The 14,797-nt window shown below is 53.0% G+C and overlaps 2 protein-coding genes across 2 annotated transcripts; one reads left to right on the top strand and one right to left on the bottom strand.

The window, feature by feature from the left end:
- Positions 1-1,781: 1,781 nt before the first annotated feature.
- On the bottom strand, positions 1,782-2,807 carry LOC118683958 (uncharacterized). Its single transcript, XM_036378599.1, has one exon. It carries the CDS (start codon positions 2,805-2,807, stop codon positions 1,782-1,784), a length of 1,026 nt encoding a protein of 341 aa, XP_036234492.1.
- A 519-nt stretch (positions 2,808-3,326) lies between these two features.
- KLF10 (KLF transcription factor 10) lies at positions 3,327-7,046 on the top strand. Its single transcript, XM_036378985.2, has 3 exons — positions 3,327-3,566; positions 3,673-4,549; positions 5,469-7,046. The coding sequence occupies exons 1-3, from the start codon at positions 3,336-3,338 to the stop codon at positions 5,726-5,728; spliced, it is 1,368 nt and encodes a 455-aa protein (XP_036234878.1). The 5' UTR covers positions 3,327-3,335; the 3' UTR covers positions 5,729-7,046.
- The last annotated feature ends 7,751 nt before the right edge of the window (positions 7,047-14,797 follow it).

Here is a 14,797-nt window from a genome sequence, read left to right on the forward strand (position 1 = left end):
ATGTAGCACCATTCACCACCACTCTCTGGGCCTGGCCATCCAGGGAAGAACTTGCCTCTCCAAGCCATGGGCTGCCATCTTTTTCAGGAGTATGCTATGGGACATGGAGTCAAAAGCTTTCCTGAAGTCCAGGTAGGCTACATCCACAACCTTCCCCTCATCTACTAGGCAGATCACCTGGTCATAAAATGGCAATCAGGTTGGTAAGGCAGGACCTGGCTTTCCTAAACTATCCTGGCTGGGACTGATCCCGTGGTTGTCTTGTATGTGTCAAGTGACTGCACTCAAGATGATCTGCTTCATAACCCTGCTGGGCACTGAGGTTAGGCTGACAGGCCTGCAGTTCTCTGGATCCACCTTCTGGCCCTTCCTGTGGATGGGTGTCAGGTTGGCCAGCTTCCAGTCACGTGGGACCTCCCTAGTTAGCCAGGACTGATGATAAATGATGAAGAGGGGCTTGGTGAGCTTTTCCACCAGCTCCCTCATCACCCTAGGATGAGTTCAATCCAGTCCCATGGAGTTGTAAGCATCTGTGGCACAACAGGTCTGCTTCCTCCTGGATTACAGGGTGCCCATTCTGCTCCCTGTCCCTGTCTACCAGCTCAGGAGGCCTGAGGATAACTGGTCTTACTGTGGAAGACTGAGGCAAAGAAGGTGTTAGAAAGAAATTAAAAAAAAAAAAAAAAAAAAAAAGGAAAATGCTCTGACCAAACGATGCTGGACTGCTTGGGAGGAGAAGAAGGAGGGTAAATCTCTTAAGTGAGGCTAAATAAGCAGGAGGAAAGAAACTGAACCACAATTAAGCATCAAAGCATTTCTAGCGCCCAACACCAGTCACAGCTGCAGCCTGGCCTGGATCTGGCTTCTCAGGTCCTGACACACACAGTCGCTCTTTCAACTCTCATTACAACTTTCTGACGGGAAAGAGCCCGCCCTAAACCCTGCATGGAGCAGAGCGGCTGACACGGCTCCCGCCCTGCTGGCGCGCCGCAGCCCGCGGGGTACCGCGATCAGCAGTGACCCAGCTAAGCCGCAGCTGTTCCGAGCCGCCCGGGCGGCAGCAGCCGCGGAGCGGGCGAGGCAGCGCGGGCAGACACGGCCGAGCCCCGCGGGGCCGACCTGCCCGGGGTCTCCTCACGCCGCGTCTGCCTCGGGTCCCCGCCAACAGCGGCGCCCTGGGCTGGCACGGGCAGTGCCGGTGCAGGCCGGGGTGGTCCCGACGCGTGGCAGCGACCTCCCCCACCCCGAGGGTGCTGCCAGGACACAGCAGCGGGTCCCCCGGGCGCGCCCAGCCACGGGCACGGGAAAGAAAGGCCCGAGGAGGTCGGAACGACCGCGCCGCTCTCTCCCTCCCCCTACCCGCCCGCGGCCCCGCTTCACCTCAGCCCTGCGGGGAGCGGGGGCCGCACCGGGGAGGCTGCTCCCTCCCCCGCCGCCGTGTGACCTCATGCAGGAGGAAGCGCCGGGCCGCCCCCGCCGCTCCCACACGGATGCCGGGGAGGGGAGGGAAGGGCACGGCAGGGGGGGCGGGGGCGGCCGCCCTGACTCAGCCGCCGGCGGGGACACGCCGCGCTGACACTCCGGCCACGCCGCCGCGCGGCCGCCGATCACGCGCGGCAGCCCGGCGCCCATTGGCTACCGCCCCACACACCTTTGCCGGCGATTGGCCGGCGGGCGGCCGGGGCCCCGCCCACCCCCCCGCGCGCGGGCCCGGGGGCGCCGCCGCCCGAGTGGGGAGCGGCGAACAAAAAGAGGAAAACCGGGAGAGCGGCGGCGGCACCTCAGGGGCGGGTTCGGCTTCTCCGGTGAGCGAACCGGGCATCCCGGGGGTCCGGGCGGCTGGGACGGAGGGAGTCCCCGGGGGTGGTGCGGCACGGGGATCCCTGGGGCACGTGCGGGAGGTACCCCCCGATAGGAGGGACGGCGGGCGGGAGGTCGGGCTGGGGCAGCGGCTGGAGGGGCTGAGTCGCGGTGTGGGACTGGAGCTGCTGGGGTGGGCTGTAGGAGCGCCCCTTCGCGGGGCAAGCCGGCGAGGGAAGCCGCGGGAGGGACAGAAACCGCCGAGAACCTGTTGGCAGCGCCGGTCCGGCGCCGTGCAGCCTCTTGTGCCTGCGTTCCCGACCAGGTGCGGGCGCTGGCCTCGGCGGCTGCATGTACCGGGTGGCAGCGGTGACGGAGGAGGAGAAAGCCGGGGGGATCCCGGCGCCACGCGGGGTGGGCGGCGCGGCGGCAGGGAAGCGGAGCGGCGCTGCGGGAAGAGCCGGCCGTCGCCCCCGTAACCCGCTTCCCGCAGGGTCGCCGCTTCGCTTCGCTTCGCTTCCCTTCCCCCACGGCGGGAGGCGTCGGGTGTGGCGGCGCTGACCCCAGCCCGGCCCCCGCCCGCGGTGACGGCTCCTCCCGCCCGGGCTCCTTCCCCCGCCCGCCCTCACAGCCGGCCGCCGCCGCGCGCCGGAGGCGGGGGCACCGCGCGGGGGAACTGGGGGAAAGGTCGGCGCGCGGCGGCGCCCGATCACGCTTTGTTCAGGTGCCCCGCCCCGGGCCGCGCCCTGCTCGGTGCGGACCAATGGGCGCCCGGCGCGGCTCCGGGGGAACCAATAGGGGAGGGCGGGGGCGGTGCGCGCGGGGGCGGCCGGCGGGGTGCGCTGAGGTGAGGGTGGCGCGCGCCCAACAGCCGGGGGTGGGGCCCGCGCCTGAGCCCCGCCCACAGCCCTGCGTGAGGGCCGGGCAGGGAATACACAGAGCGGGGCTGCGGACGTGTGTATCTGTACGTGTGTCTCGGTTCTCCGAGCAAGTGATTTCCCTTGCATGTACGTGTGTGTGAGAGAGATCCTTTGAGTATTTTCTAGAACATTTTTTGTTGTTAATACCTTTCGAAGAAAATGTGAATCAGCCCCAATGCGGTTCTTTCTCATGTGCCAAAATAAGCACAATCCTGAGGGGCTGTGTGTTTCCAAAGCAAAAATAGAAAGAGGGTGGGATGGTGGAGGAAGCTCTGATTTACTTTTTTTGGGGGGGTGTGAAGATTTTTCTTAAGTTCTCAGACACAGCTCTTGCAATGTGGAATAACTTTAACATACTTAAGATCCAGAGTAGTTCTTTTGTCTCAAGTAATTATATAATTTTCATCTGATGGTCAGATTTCCCTGCTAACAACTTCAGAAAAATATTACATAAATAAGGAAGGCAGGAAAATACAGGTACACAAAATGGATTTACCTTGTACGTGTTGCCCCGTTTGTTTTTACCAATGCCTTCTTACAGGCAGCTGCAAAATACTCAAAGTTAGCATCAGGTTTAAAGTTTCTCTTTTTGTCTAACCAAAACAGGAGTAAGAAATGGAGATGATGACTGAAAAACAGAGAGATATGAAGTATTTCTGGAATAATACGCCTGAAAAAAGCGATTATGAGGCTGTAGAAGCCCTTATTTCTATGAGTTGCAACTGGAAATCAGACATCAAGAAACATGCAGAAATGAGACCTATAACTCCTGCATCTGACATGTCAGAAGAAAGTGACGAGGCTTTGCTTCCTGGAGCAGCAGACTTCAATGCCATACCAGCATTTGTAAGTTTTCCAATTTGTGTGTGTGTGTGTGTGCTTGTTTTTAACAATTAATGTGGTGATGTCCTGTTAGCATCCCCCCCTTACTGTGTCTTTTTCTCCTTCACAGTGCCTGACCCCTCCCTACAGCCCTTCTGACTTGGAGATGTCGCAGGCGATCCATCCTCTCGGCAAGGCGCTGCCCGAGGCTGCCAAGCCTCCTCTGGCCACACCTCGGAGAGAAGCAGAGAGGTCTCCAGCAGCCAGGCCTCTGAAAGCTCGAGTGACAAGTGTTATCCGCCACACGGCTGATGCCCAGCTCTGTGACCACAAAACCTGCCCTGTGAGAGCAGCCAGTGTGCTCCAATACCAGGACAGTGCTCGGAGGGAAGCAAACAGGAAGCAGAAGGCCAAGGAGGAGCCCTCTGTGTGCTCTGCCGAGGCACCGAGTGCAGCCACTGCTGAGGCCAGCGAACTGTCCGAGGCAGAGGGAAGAACTGCAGAGCCAGCTGCTGGTCCCGTGCCCTTGACAAAGCCCTCGGTGAGCAAGGAGGAGTCTGTCCCTGAGCCAGCAGAGCAGCCAGCGGGGGCAGCACCGCTGTCCCCTGCCCAAGGCAGCGGGGCCCCCCCTGTGCCAGTGATTTGCCAGATGGTCCCACTGCCCACGAACAACAATGTTGTGACGGCCGTGGTGCCCAGCGCCGCGCCGAGCCAGCAGCCTGCCCTCTGTCAGCCCATGGTCTTCATGGGCACCCAGGTTCCCAAGGGTGCTGTCATGTTTGTTGTGCCCCAGCCAGTTGTGCAGGGCACAAAGGCTCCCATTGTTAGTCCAAATGGCACGAGACTCTCTCCCATTGCCCCCGCTCCTGGCTTTGTACCTTCTACAGCAAAAACCACTCCTCAGGCTGATTCTTCAAGAATAAGAAGTCACATTTGTGGCTACCCAGGATGTGGGAAAACGTACTTCAAGAGCTCCCATTTGAAGGCTCACGTCAGAACACACACAGGTTGGTTACTGCTGCTGCATGCTAAAATCTAATGTAGGAAACTGTGGTTGTGTGTACACCTTGTTACAGTTGTAGCGATTTCTGGGTCTGTTTATTGAACAAATGGTGGGCCAGCAATGAAACACTCTTTTTGCCAGTGTGCATTATAATGCTGCCTAATCTCTGACGGGAAGTCTCTCCGAGGGGAAGTTGACTCAGCACTTTGTTTGTGCTGGACTCACTTTGGGTCAGAAGGTGTTCAGTAATGCATCTGTGGAAGCAAGGCATTGCCCAACGTGGAGCATGCTTTCCAGAGTTAAAGATGCCTCGGTAGGCTTTTCCTCAGGAATGTCTTTGCCAGAATGGGTGAAACTTGGAGATAGTTCTATGAGAGGATGTGAGAATCCACTCCAAACTATTCCTGCCTTGGTTATTCTAGAGTAACTTCTCCAGGCTCAGCCCTTAACTGCAGTAGCAGAAAGAGTTCCATGTATTTTCACAGAGGCTCACAGTGCACTTCTGGGGCTCAGTTACATAAAGCACCACTGCAGGCTGCGCTTCAGAGGGGAGTTTTGGGCGTGCTGAGTCATCATTATCCGCAGTTTACACGGAGCTGAGTGTTAAAATCAGCTGTCTTGAGATGTGAAGAGCATTTCAAACAATTCGGTTCCGGAGAATTTTTAACCTTTAACCCTTTTTAATCCTTTAACCCTTACCCATACTACTTAGCCTTGGAGATAGTGAGTCTGCATGTTTAAATATTAGTATATAAACAATTTTCCACATTTTGTGTGTATAATGCTTGCTTACTTAGATTTTTGGTTCAGCTGCCTTAATAGAAACTTTCCTGCCAATTAAGTGAAATCCTGCCAGTTTAGGCAGCGGTGTTTATTGCTCAGTACTCACTGCGTTTTTCCCTTTGTACTTTCTTCCCTTCCAGGAGAGAAGCCGTTCAGTTGCAGCTGGAAAGGCTGCGAGAGGAGGTTTGCCCGCTCTGATGAACTGTCTCGGCACCGCAGGACGCACACCGGGGAGAAGAAGTTTGCCTGCCCGATGTGCGAGCGGCGCTTCATGCGCAGCGACCACCTCACGAAGCACGCGCGTCGCCACTTGTCAGCAAAGAAATTACCCAACTGGCAGATGGAAGTGAGCAAGCTCAGTGATGTAGCCGTGCCACCAGCCTCTGCGACCGCCCAGTGAAAGGACTTGATCTGAAGACGGTGGAATTAACTGTTGTTGCTGGGGTGGGCTGGCTGAAAAAAGGCTTTTTCTCCCGGTCTGTGGTTCTCCTGCACTGGCTGCTGCCAGCAGTACAGAGAGGCAAAGGCAGCCTGCGCTCAGTCACAAAAAATGCTGCTGGGAGAACCAGTGGCTGACTGGAATAGTGGGTGTCTTTTGCACTGGTGAGGAGAGAAAGAAAGGGAAGGCTCTGGCGCCGAGCAGCCACATTGTGCCAGTTTTGAATTTTGCAAATCACTTGTGTATGCTCTAGATCCAGTCCCATGCAAGTGTTTCTGAGGGTTTGCTGCTCATGCCTGAGACCAACTCCAGTTTTAGCTGTCAGTTGTCCATCTTCAGTAGGCGCAGATAAGGACAGCGGCAATGTTCAGGCACAGGCTTGAAAGCCCAGGACCCACCTGCGTAAGATAATCTAAATCTGGTTCGCTACTTCTGCCACCTTTGCTTGGTAGGAGTCTTTTTCTCCTAACTGTTCTCCAGCCCCATCGTAATCGATGATTTGGTGCCAGACTCCTGGAGATTTTGGACATCTCCTTCTGCATGGGGTGGTTTACACACCCAGCTTTACACTGCTGTGTCCAGAGGGGCTTGGGATGGGCATGCAGGGGCAGTGCATGGGCAGCCAAAGGGCAGGAACATTTCCGAATCGTTATTAGCTTTGTAATGTTTTCCCAGCTGCTTTGGCAAGCTTTGTGATTGTTACAGCTGGTTATAGCTGGGCATCGCATGATGCTTCTGCTTTTGTGTTGCTTATGGTTTCCTTTCCACCTTCTCACTGCGCTTGTCATGAGCAGGTAACGGGCACCTTGAAGACAAACTTGGTAGCTGTAAACTACTCTGGTTGATTAAAGAGGAAAACCAAGAATCTTAGGCTTCTTGATTTTGTTATTCTTTGAAAGGCAGTTTATGCTAAAATTGGAAGGGATATATTATATATTGTATTAAATTAGAAAGTTGTGATTCAAAGAGGAAAACAAGGCAGTAAAGACACGGGCATAGAATTTAAACCAGCTTTTGTGACAATGCATCAATTTTCACTATTTGTATTTTATCATATTATGTTGAGGACACATATCAGAAAGTGAATGGTTTGAAAATAGTGTATTAGATCTGCTTTTTGTGACTACTTTAAAGATTTGCACATTTCTTATGTTGTACTTTATACTTTGTTTACAATAAACCAATTTTCTGTAATGTTGACCTTTTTTTTTAATTCATAGTGGAACTTACCCCTTGCAAGGAAAATAACCTAAAAATAAAATTGTCCTGACCAATGGAACACTATCTCTTAATTTTTCAATATTTTTAAAGCACTATAAAGCCCATGGGAATGGAGTTTCAAGTCTGTGCTTACTACTGTGCATCTCTTTTGGATTGATTTTGGGTTCTTTGTCCCAGCTTTTCATCCCCCTGCTTTTCTTCAGCACCCAAGCTAATCATGCCTCTGTGGGCCATTATGACTCTGTTGAAAAGTATTTCCTTGACGTTGGTGATTGCACTGCCTTCCCCAGGAAGGAACCTGCTCGTGTTCCTGATGGCCTGGCTGTCGGGCAGAGGTGGTGGCTGCCACCCCACAGTGTGGGATCTGGGTCCCTTGTGGCCCTCCCCAGGGCCACTGGGCATGAGGTGCTGCCCCCGAGATGGGCTCCAGGCTGGGGGTTTGCCTGCCCTATTGCAGGTGTTGCTGCAGGAATCCCCTGCCAGGAGGAGAGCAGGGAATTGGGGTTCTCAGGGCAGAGGCTGGGCAGTCTGGCTTTTCTGGCTGCTGTCCTGTGTGCCAGTGATGGCCATTGGCACCGCTCGTGTGCGCTCTTCCGCCTCCTGCTCAGATCCCTGCACGCAGGGATCCCCACATTTCATAATGGCACGGATGCTGACTCAGTGCCCTTCCCTGCTGTGGGTTTGGGGCACTCCTTACCTTATCCTGTGTGGCACAGGGCCCTGCGTAGGGAGCCTCTGAGTCATTGCCCTTCTCGTTCCAGGTGGGATATGCCATCATAGCCCAATGCAAAAGAGAGGCTCCTTCCTCAGAATGTGAGATTTGAGTCCCATTCCACCATCTTGCTTCATGGTATTTCTCATTTCATGGCCATGAGATAAATTATTTTAACAGCTCTGGGTCTGAGACCTTTCCATATTTGCAAGTAGCCACTGGACTAGGAACAAGGTCCCCTCATCAGCTCTCCTGTCATGCTGATCCTTGAGTGCATTTTCTGCTGCAGGCCTGCAGAAGAAGAGCATACAGAAGGTGCCACCTCCCCACTGGTACTGTGCCCATGCAATGTCACTGTCCCTCCTCAGCAGCGCATGCCGTGCGCTTTGAAGCCCCTCTCTCTAAGCATGGAGCTGAACTTAAATCTGACTTTCCAGGCAAACACTCTCCTGCTGCCATGCAATAACAGAGGAAGAAAGTGGGTTTCCATGCCGTGATCTCCACTGCCTGTGTTTTCTGAAGGAAAAGCAGCTGCTGGTGCTTTTTGAGCAGCAACGCACTCTGGAAGTATGCAGGGGCTGTGCCCTGGGACCACCCACTGGCTGCACTGCTGGGAGGCTGCCGAGGGAAGCTTGTTCCTGGCATGCTGAGAGCTAAATAAAATACAGCTTCTCCCTCTAAATACAGAACTTAACAGCAAGAAGTGCACTTCTGGCTGGTTCCAGCTGAAGACAGAGTCATAGTTGTGAATTTACCTCATGCCATTTTTAAAGCTTAACCGTGAAAGCCAGCTGGAAATTACATCAGCTATTTTGGGGTTTAATCCAAGGCTAACCTGAAAAATGTAGTTGAAAGGGCATTATTAGACACCTTTTCAATGCTAACTTTATTGTGCAATCAAATTTGGCTGCATAGTAGGAAGATTGATTTTTATGAATTTTCTACAGATTGCTGTGAATAATTAGAACCTCCTTATTCCTGTATGTAAAACAAAGGCACACCTCGTACTTTTTCCTCCTGTTTGGGTTCAGTGATGAAGCCAAACAGAAATACAAACCAAGACGCTCCCAGCAATGCCCACAATTAGTACTTGGATGCCAACACTGGCTGGCACTGGCTGTGGCAGGGCTTGCCAGGGTGGCCACGACTGTCATTTGCTGTGCAGACACGTGGCTCTGGGGAGTTAATCCAAAGGGATCCAAGAGATAGCATACATTCTTGGTAGATTTTGGAAGGATGGATAAAAGCTCCAGCTTGCAGCTTAGCACTGCACTCTGGAGTGAGGCACACACAGAAAAGTTGATGCTGCAGGGCTGACATGGATTACAGGAGCTGGAGTGAGACACATTCTGTGTCTCAGATTGCAGCAGGGAAGAGCAGTGGGGGTGTCACAACAAACTGTCCTGGGAAGGAGGGAGCTAGCCCCTGTGTCCAAAGCAAAGCAATACCACCCCACGCTCGGTGTCCCTCCCTTAGCACTGGGGAAGAGCAGGAGAGGGAGGCTGAGGGTGCCTGCCTGCCCTGGGTGTAGCACAGGCAGCTCATTCCAGTCACAGGACTGGCATCAGCAGGATAGGTTAGGGGGCTTGAGGTCTGCTTATCCCACCCAAACGGATCAGCAGTAGGGAACTGCAGTGCCAGGGTACCCTGCATACACCCTGAGTACTCTGTGAGTGTTCAGGGATTTCAGTCTCCAGAGAGGATGGAGAGAAGGCTGGAAATAGCAGACATTTTTCCTTGTGGTTTGGAAAAGAATGATTTCCATTACAGCAGGAGTATTTGTGGGAGACTTAGATGCTCTATGAGTGAACTAATATGTATTTCAAAAGAAGAAGGGTCCTGAGCTGGGTCAGCATGTCTGGACCCCCAAATGCAGCTGAGACAGGAACCAGGGCAGCCTGTCTACCCTTCTTTCCTGGTGAATGTGGCTCTCTGAGGCTTTTCCTCCTGAGCTTTACCATTCAGCAGCGCTATTTCGAGACACCCTTAACCAACCAGTCCTGTAATCCTGGCACAGGCTGTCTTCAGCCTCTGTGCCAGGGTGGGTGCCATAGTGCAGATGGGGCTTGTGCCCAGAGAGCGGAGAGGAAGGACTCGATCATCAGCTGGCCTGAGACTTGCATGCCACATGCAGCGACATCAGGTATTCCCTTGGCAGTTCCCCACTTTTACTGTAAATGGATGATTCATTTGTCTGCTTTGGCAACAAACTTGGATAACCAAGGAAACAATCTGTTAGAAAAGCTGGAGCACAAAATCAGGTCAAGAGAAATGATGAATGAATATGTGCATTATGGGCTCAAGCTTTTAGTTCTGTCTCGCATATTTTCTGCAGAGAAACTTTGCTTCTCCCGGAACATGTGGTCAGGGGGAGTAATATTCAGCTAGAACAATTGGGTTTGGGTCTTACAATGTAATTTAACATGTCACACAGAGCTTCCATGTGTAGGAATATGAGGATCTGGAATGCTTTCTGTTGTGCCCAAAAGAAAATGTGATACTTTGGCAGTAAGAGAACAAGAGCAAAACACATCCTTAGCTATCTCATTATATTAATGAAAAGACAGGAGATAAACTTGCTAACTCACTTCCTGTGCTGTGATATAAATCAGGTAATCATCATATAAAATGCATTAAATAATTCAGAAGCTTTTTTAGGATAACACAGTTTTGATGAAACTTCATACTTGACTATGTAGCCTAAGCTGAAAGTCATAGTTGTCTGAGGAAAAAAAATTCTGCTGTTACCATGACTTCATTTCAACTACTCAGGAGGTTTTAGTAGATGTCAAGGTACTTGCATGGCAACAACTTCCTAAAAAACTGTACACAGCTGTGGTGGGGACTGCCTGTGCACTAACAGCTGTGGAGAGGCACAATCTCGCCCTGCCTTAGCTAAGTATTCCCCAGACCCTCAGCAAAACTTAAGTGGCTTTGAATAGCTAGGACAGAGTCTCCTCTCTGCCCACCTCATCTCCTGACTGCTTCCAACACATGCAAGAGGATTTGACATTTGTCAAGTCTACCTTTAAAAAAAAACAAAACCAAAGAAAATAACAAAAGCCTTCACAAACTTCTCTTTATTGCCATCCGGGCTGAATTCCATACAATTGTCTTTGTTTAATGGTGAAGACTGGGATCTTCTCAGGGATAGCCAGGAAACTGGCATGGGGTTCTTGTTGTGAGCAACAACCTCAGGCAGTTAAAACCCTTCTGCTTGTGAAACAGAGCCTTTAGTGCTTAATTGCCTGGCAGTCACTTGGAAAAGAGCAACCCTCACCTCCCCTAAATCAGAGAGTATTGCATGCAGCCTGTCTGGAATGAAAGAAAAACAGGATACAGAGAGTACCTTAATGGCCTAAAATGCAGGGTTATCAAAACGTGAATGAAACTCCCATCCAGCGAACAAAGCAAGTCCCCTGAGCACCCATCAGCCGTGATGTAACATCACCAGTCGCTGCACAGCAGAGGAGCAGCTGCTAAATAAAAAGGCATTTGGGAGGCACAGCATAACAAGAGGGCAGAGCAGCCATCTTCAAAGAAGCTGTGCAATCAGCTCAATGAAGACAGAACTCTTGATCAGCTGTAATCAGTATTCCTCAGGTAATCCTGACTGAGGCAGCAGGGGCTGCAAAAGCAGAAGTGAGGGCTAGGAAAACCAAAGGGATTCCCCTGTTTGCAGCTGAGTGTGTTGGGCTGCTGCTGGCATCTGGTTGCTATGCAGGTTTAGGGAGTAGTTGCCTCTAACGCTCTTGGTTGAGCATAAGTGGTTTTACTTCCTTTTCTTCTCTCCATCATGACCTGCCCTCACAGTGCCATGCAGGTGCTCTGAGATGTCAGGATTCCTGCCTTCCTGGAGATGAGAGCACCTGTTCCTACCTGCAAGTGGCTGAATGCAGTCCTGGCAAGAGGGACTCTCCCCACTCTTGGGCTGTGGGGCACCTTACCAGGAACTCCCACCACAGGGAATTGGGTTTCCCACTGGTACCACATTCCTTCCACCTGCAGGTGACAGTCACCCTGTCACCCCACCTTGTGGCACCACTCTGCTCCTGGTTCATCACCAGCTTCTGCAGCCCAGAGCAGTGCTTGGGGCATGGGAAACCAGAAGCAGCCCTGTGGCACAGCAGCCTTGCTGGGGGCACTGGAGCAGCTTGAACCTCTCATTGATGCTGCTGGCTGCATCCCTCACTGGCCCTGACTCATGGGCTCACCTTCCTTTCCAGCACTGGCACCCACCAAACCCCCAGCCCAGCTTGGCAGCCATCCAAAACTGGGGGCTCTTCTTCTCCTGAAGCCTGGGAGATGTTAGTTAGTGTCTTTGGGTCCTCACCTCCTCTCCTGGCTGCAGCTGAGGTGTCCCAGGAGCTTCCCAGGCTGCCAGCAAAGCTGGTGGCTGCTCAGGAGGGTGGTGTGAAACCTCCACATCCTTTTGCTAGGAAACCATGCTGGCAAGAGAGTCATTCAATTTTTTGAAATAAAGGGAAAACTGTGGCATCCCTGCGAAATTCTCAATGCAGTACACAAGTCAAAAACGCCAGTCATTGAGCTAAGGGAAAGAAAGAAATTGTTACTTCCAGAGGGAAGCAGGGCAGGCAGAAAGGAGGAGCACTTACAGACTGGCTGGCCCTAGATAGCATTGCTCTGCCTCGCACTGATTCATCTCAGCATGAACCTCCCAGCCATGGGACAGCAGGAATTACTTCAGGTCTTTCAGTATGAAGTGGTCAGTTGGTAATCTGCAGCTGGGGAATTTTTTTTCCCCCATTTAAGCAAGGGACTTTTCAATGCCCTATTTAAGTGAAGCAACAAGTATGATGAGTCGATGATGAGTCACCAGGCCAGGAAAAAAGCTGTAGGAAGGCTGGACTATTTATAAAATGTAAAAGAAAGAAAGGAAATATATTCTAGATGCAGTTAGATCTGGACGGTGACTCCAACTTCTCTTGTGGGACAGCATATTCCCAGGCGCCAGACGGCAAAGCTCTCGGGAGGGAGGGAGGGAGGGAGGGCAAGCGCTGCCAGGGCGTACACGGATTTTCCGAGAGGATTCATTGGCGCGGCAGGGAGCGAGGCGCTCCGCAGAGCCGCCGCCTACCGCGGGAGAGCTCCGCAGTCTGCCCCGAGGGGCACGGCCGGGCAGCCGGGCTGCATCCATGGGAGCGGAGGGACATCGGGCAGCCGGGCTGCATCCATGGGAGCGGAGGGACATCGGGCTCCCCGGCTCCCCAGCGCCACGGCACAGGCGTGGGCTGCGAGTGCCGAGGCGGCTCCCGGCGAGCGTGCGTCACCGCTCGGTACCCCCGTGTGTCACAGCCCAGTACCACCGTGTGAATCCCCTCTCGGTACCCCCGTGTGTCCCCGCCCAGCACCCCCTGAGTCCCCGCCCGGTACCCCCGTGTGAGTCCCCTCCTGGTACCCCCGTGTGAGTCACCGCCGCGGCCGCGCAGGCGTCGCGCTCCGCTGGAGCGGCGGCGGAGGAGACTGGAGGGGATTCCTCCTCGTCCTCGTCCTCGTCCTCGTCCTCCTCCTCCGCCGGGAGGCCCCGGGCCCGAGCGGAAAGCTCTCTGTAGCTCAGCCCCTGCAGCTCGGCTCCTCAGCTCACACCACCGTCCCGCAGGGAGGGCTGCGGAGGTGGCGCGGGAAGAAAAGCCGACCAAAAGAGCTCTTTGGCAGTAATTGTGCGGTGCTGGCACGGCTGGCAAGGGCAGCAGTGCGTGTGCAAGCCGGCCCAGGGGGTCCCACAGACAGGAGACAGCACTGCCTGACAGGAGGCTGGGCAGCGGAAAGCAACGAGAGCTTCACCTCCGGCAAGCACCGCCCGAGCAGACGCCAAGGGCACAACGCGGCATGGCCTCCTGATACAGCAGATATTTGTGTGCAATATACACAATCCTTGGCCTTTTGACACTTAAATTCTGGACAGTTGTAGCTGTTCTGGAATACAGCTGGGCAGGGTTGGAGGGAAGGACCCATTGCTGGGAGGCAAAGAGCATCTGAGAGCCTCAGAGTCTCACTTGCAGAACAAGATCCGTACCTGTGGGAAGGGGTTGGGCTGCAGGAACACCTCGTGCTTTGGGTGCAGAGGGGTCCTGAGCACGGGTCGGGCCGGTGGCTGACACAGCTCTGTCCTCACATCCCTGCCTACCCTCACATCATCCCTACTTCTGGCACTGTGTCAAAATCCAAAAGCCTGAAACAAAACCGTGTCATGGCACAGTCAAAGAGGTGCTTAAACAGGACAGGGGGACCAGAAGGTGACAAGCTTTCTTTATCACTTTAGACATGGATTATGTGCTGCTGGCTTGATCCAGCGTGATCCACAGTTCTGATTCAGGACATGGCTTGGTGCTGATGTTCAGCACGCCCCAGTTTGTGGGACATCTGCACACCTAATGAGATTAATACCTTTAGGAGTTTATTTAGGCTCTAGTTTCATAAAGCACAGGATCTGGGGAAGAAGGAGGACAGAACTTGAGCGTTTAGGTGACGGTGTCTCTTGACTGACTGAGTGTACTCAAAGTGAAAATATGGTCAGTACTATTTGCACCCACTTCAGGCTTTGAATGGGCAGCAGCAGTCTGGTGAGTGAGCAGTGTGAGCTGAGTGGCAGCTCCTCACTTGCTGTATCTTTAAAGAAACCAGCCAGATCAGTGTGTTTCCAAAGAGAAATCAAAGTGATGCCTTACTGAGGAAAGTTAGGTTTTTTTGCCATAGTTAAGAAAGCTGACTGCCCTTGTTAGCTACAGCCTTTAAGGAAAAAAGAGGAGTCCAATTTGATGTACTTACAGTATTTTTGGTGTTAGTAGGTAGCAAGACATAATGTGTTCCTGTGAGGCTATTTCAGTGGCTTTTACCACCACCACCATCAATAGAAGCTTTGCAACAAAGGATTAACAGATTAATTTTTCAGTGCTGCTGCTGGGGAGGAGGAGAATTCCTCAGCAGTATGACAGTGCTGTCTTGTGTTCATCACATCATGTCAAAAAAATACAGACCCTGACTCCTGAAAGAACTTCAGCCTATGTTGAAGACCATTTCAACACTAAAGCAAATTTTAATTGACCTGAAAGATGTTGTTTTCTTAAATTACTTCA

Source organism: Molothrus ater, chromosome 1 (genome assembly GCF_012460135.2).
Source record: "Molothrus ater isolate BHLD 08-10-18 breed brown headed cowbird chromosome 1, BPBGC_Mater_1.1, whole genome shotgun sequence".
Classification (NCBI taxonomy): Eukaryota; Metazoa; Chordata; class Aves; order Passeriformes; family Icteridae; genus Molothrus; species Molothrus ater.

What these genes read in the sequence shown, in the direction of transcription:
- LOC118683958 (XM_036378599.1), bottom strand. Translation starts at nt 2,807, where the DNA reads ATGCAAGGGAAATCACTTGCTCGGAGAACCGAGACACACGTACAGATA.
- KLF10 (XM_036378985.2), top strand. Translation starts at nt 3,336, where the DNA reads ATGGAGATGATGACTGAAAAACAGAGAGATATGAAGTATTTCTGGAAT. An exon ending in TCAATGCCATACCAGCATTT is followed by an intron (nt 3,567 to 3,672) that starts GTAAGTTTTCCA and finishes TCTCCTTCACAG; the next exon opens with TGCCTGACCCCTCCCTACAG. An exon ending in TCACGTCAGAACACACACAG is followed by an intron (nt 4,550 to 5,468) that starts GTTGGTTACTGC and finishes CTTCCCTTCCAG; the next exon opens with GAGAGAAGCCGTTCAGTTGC.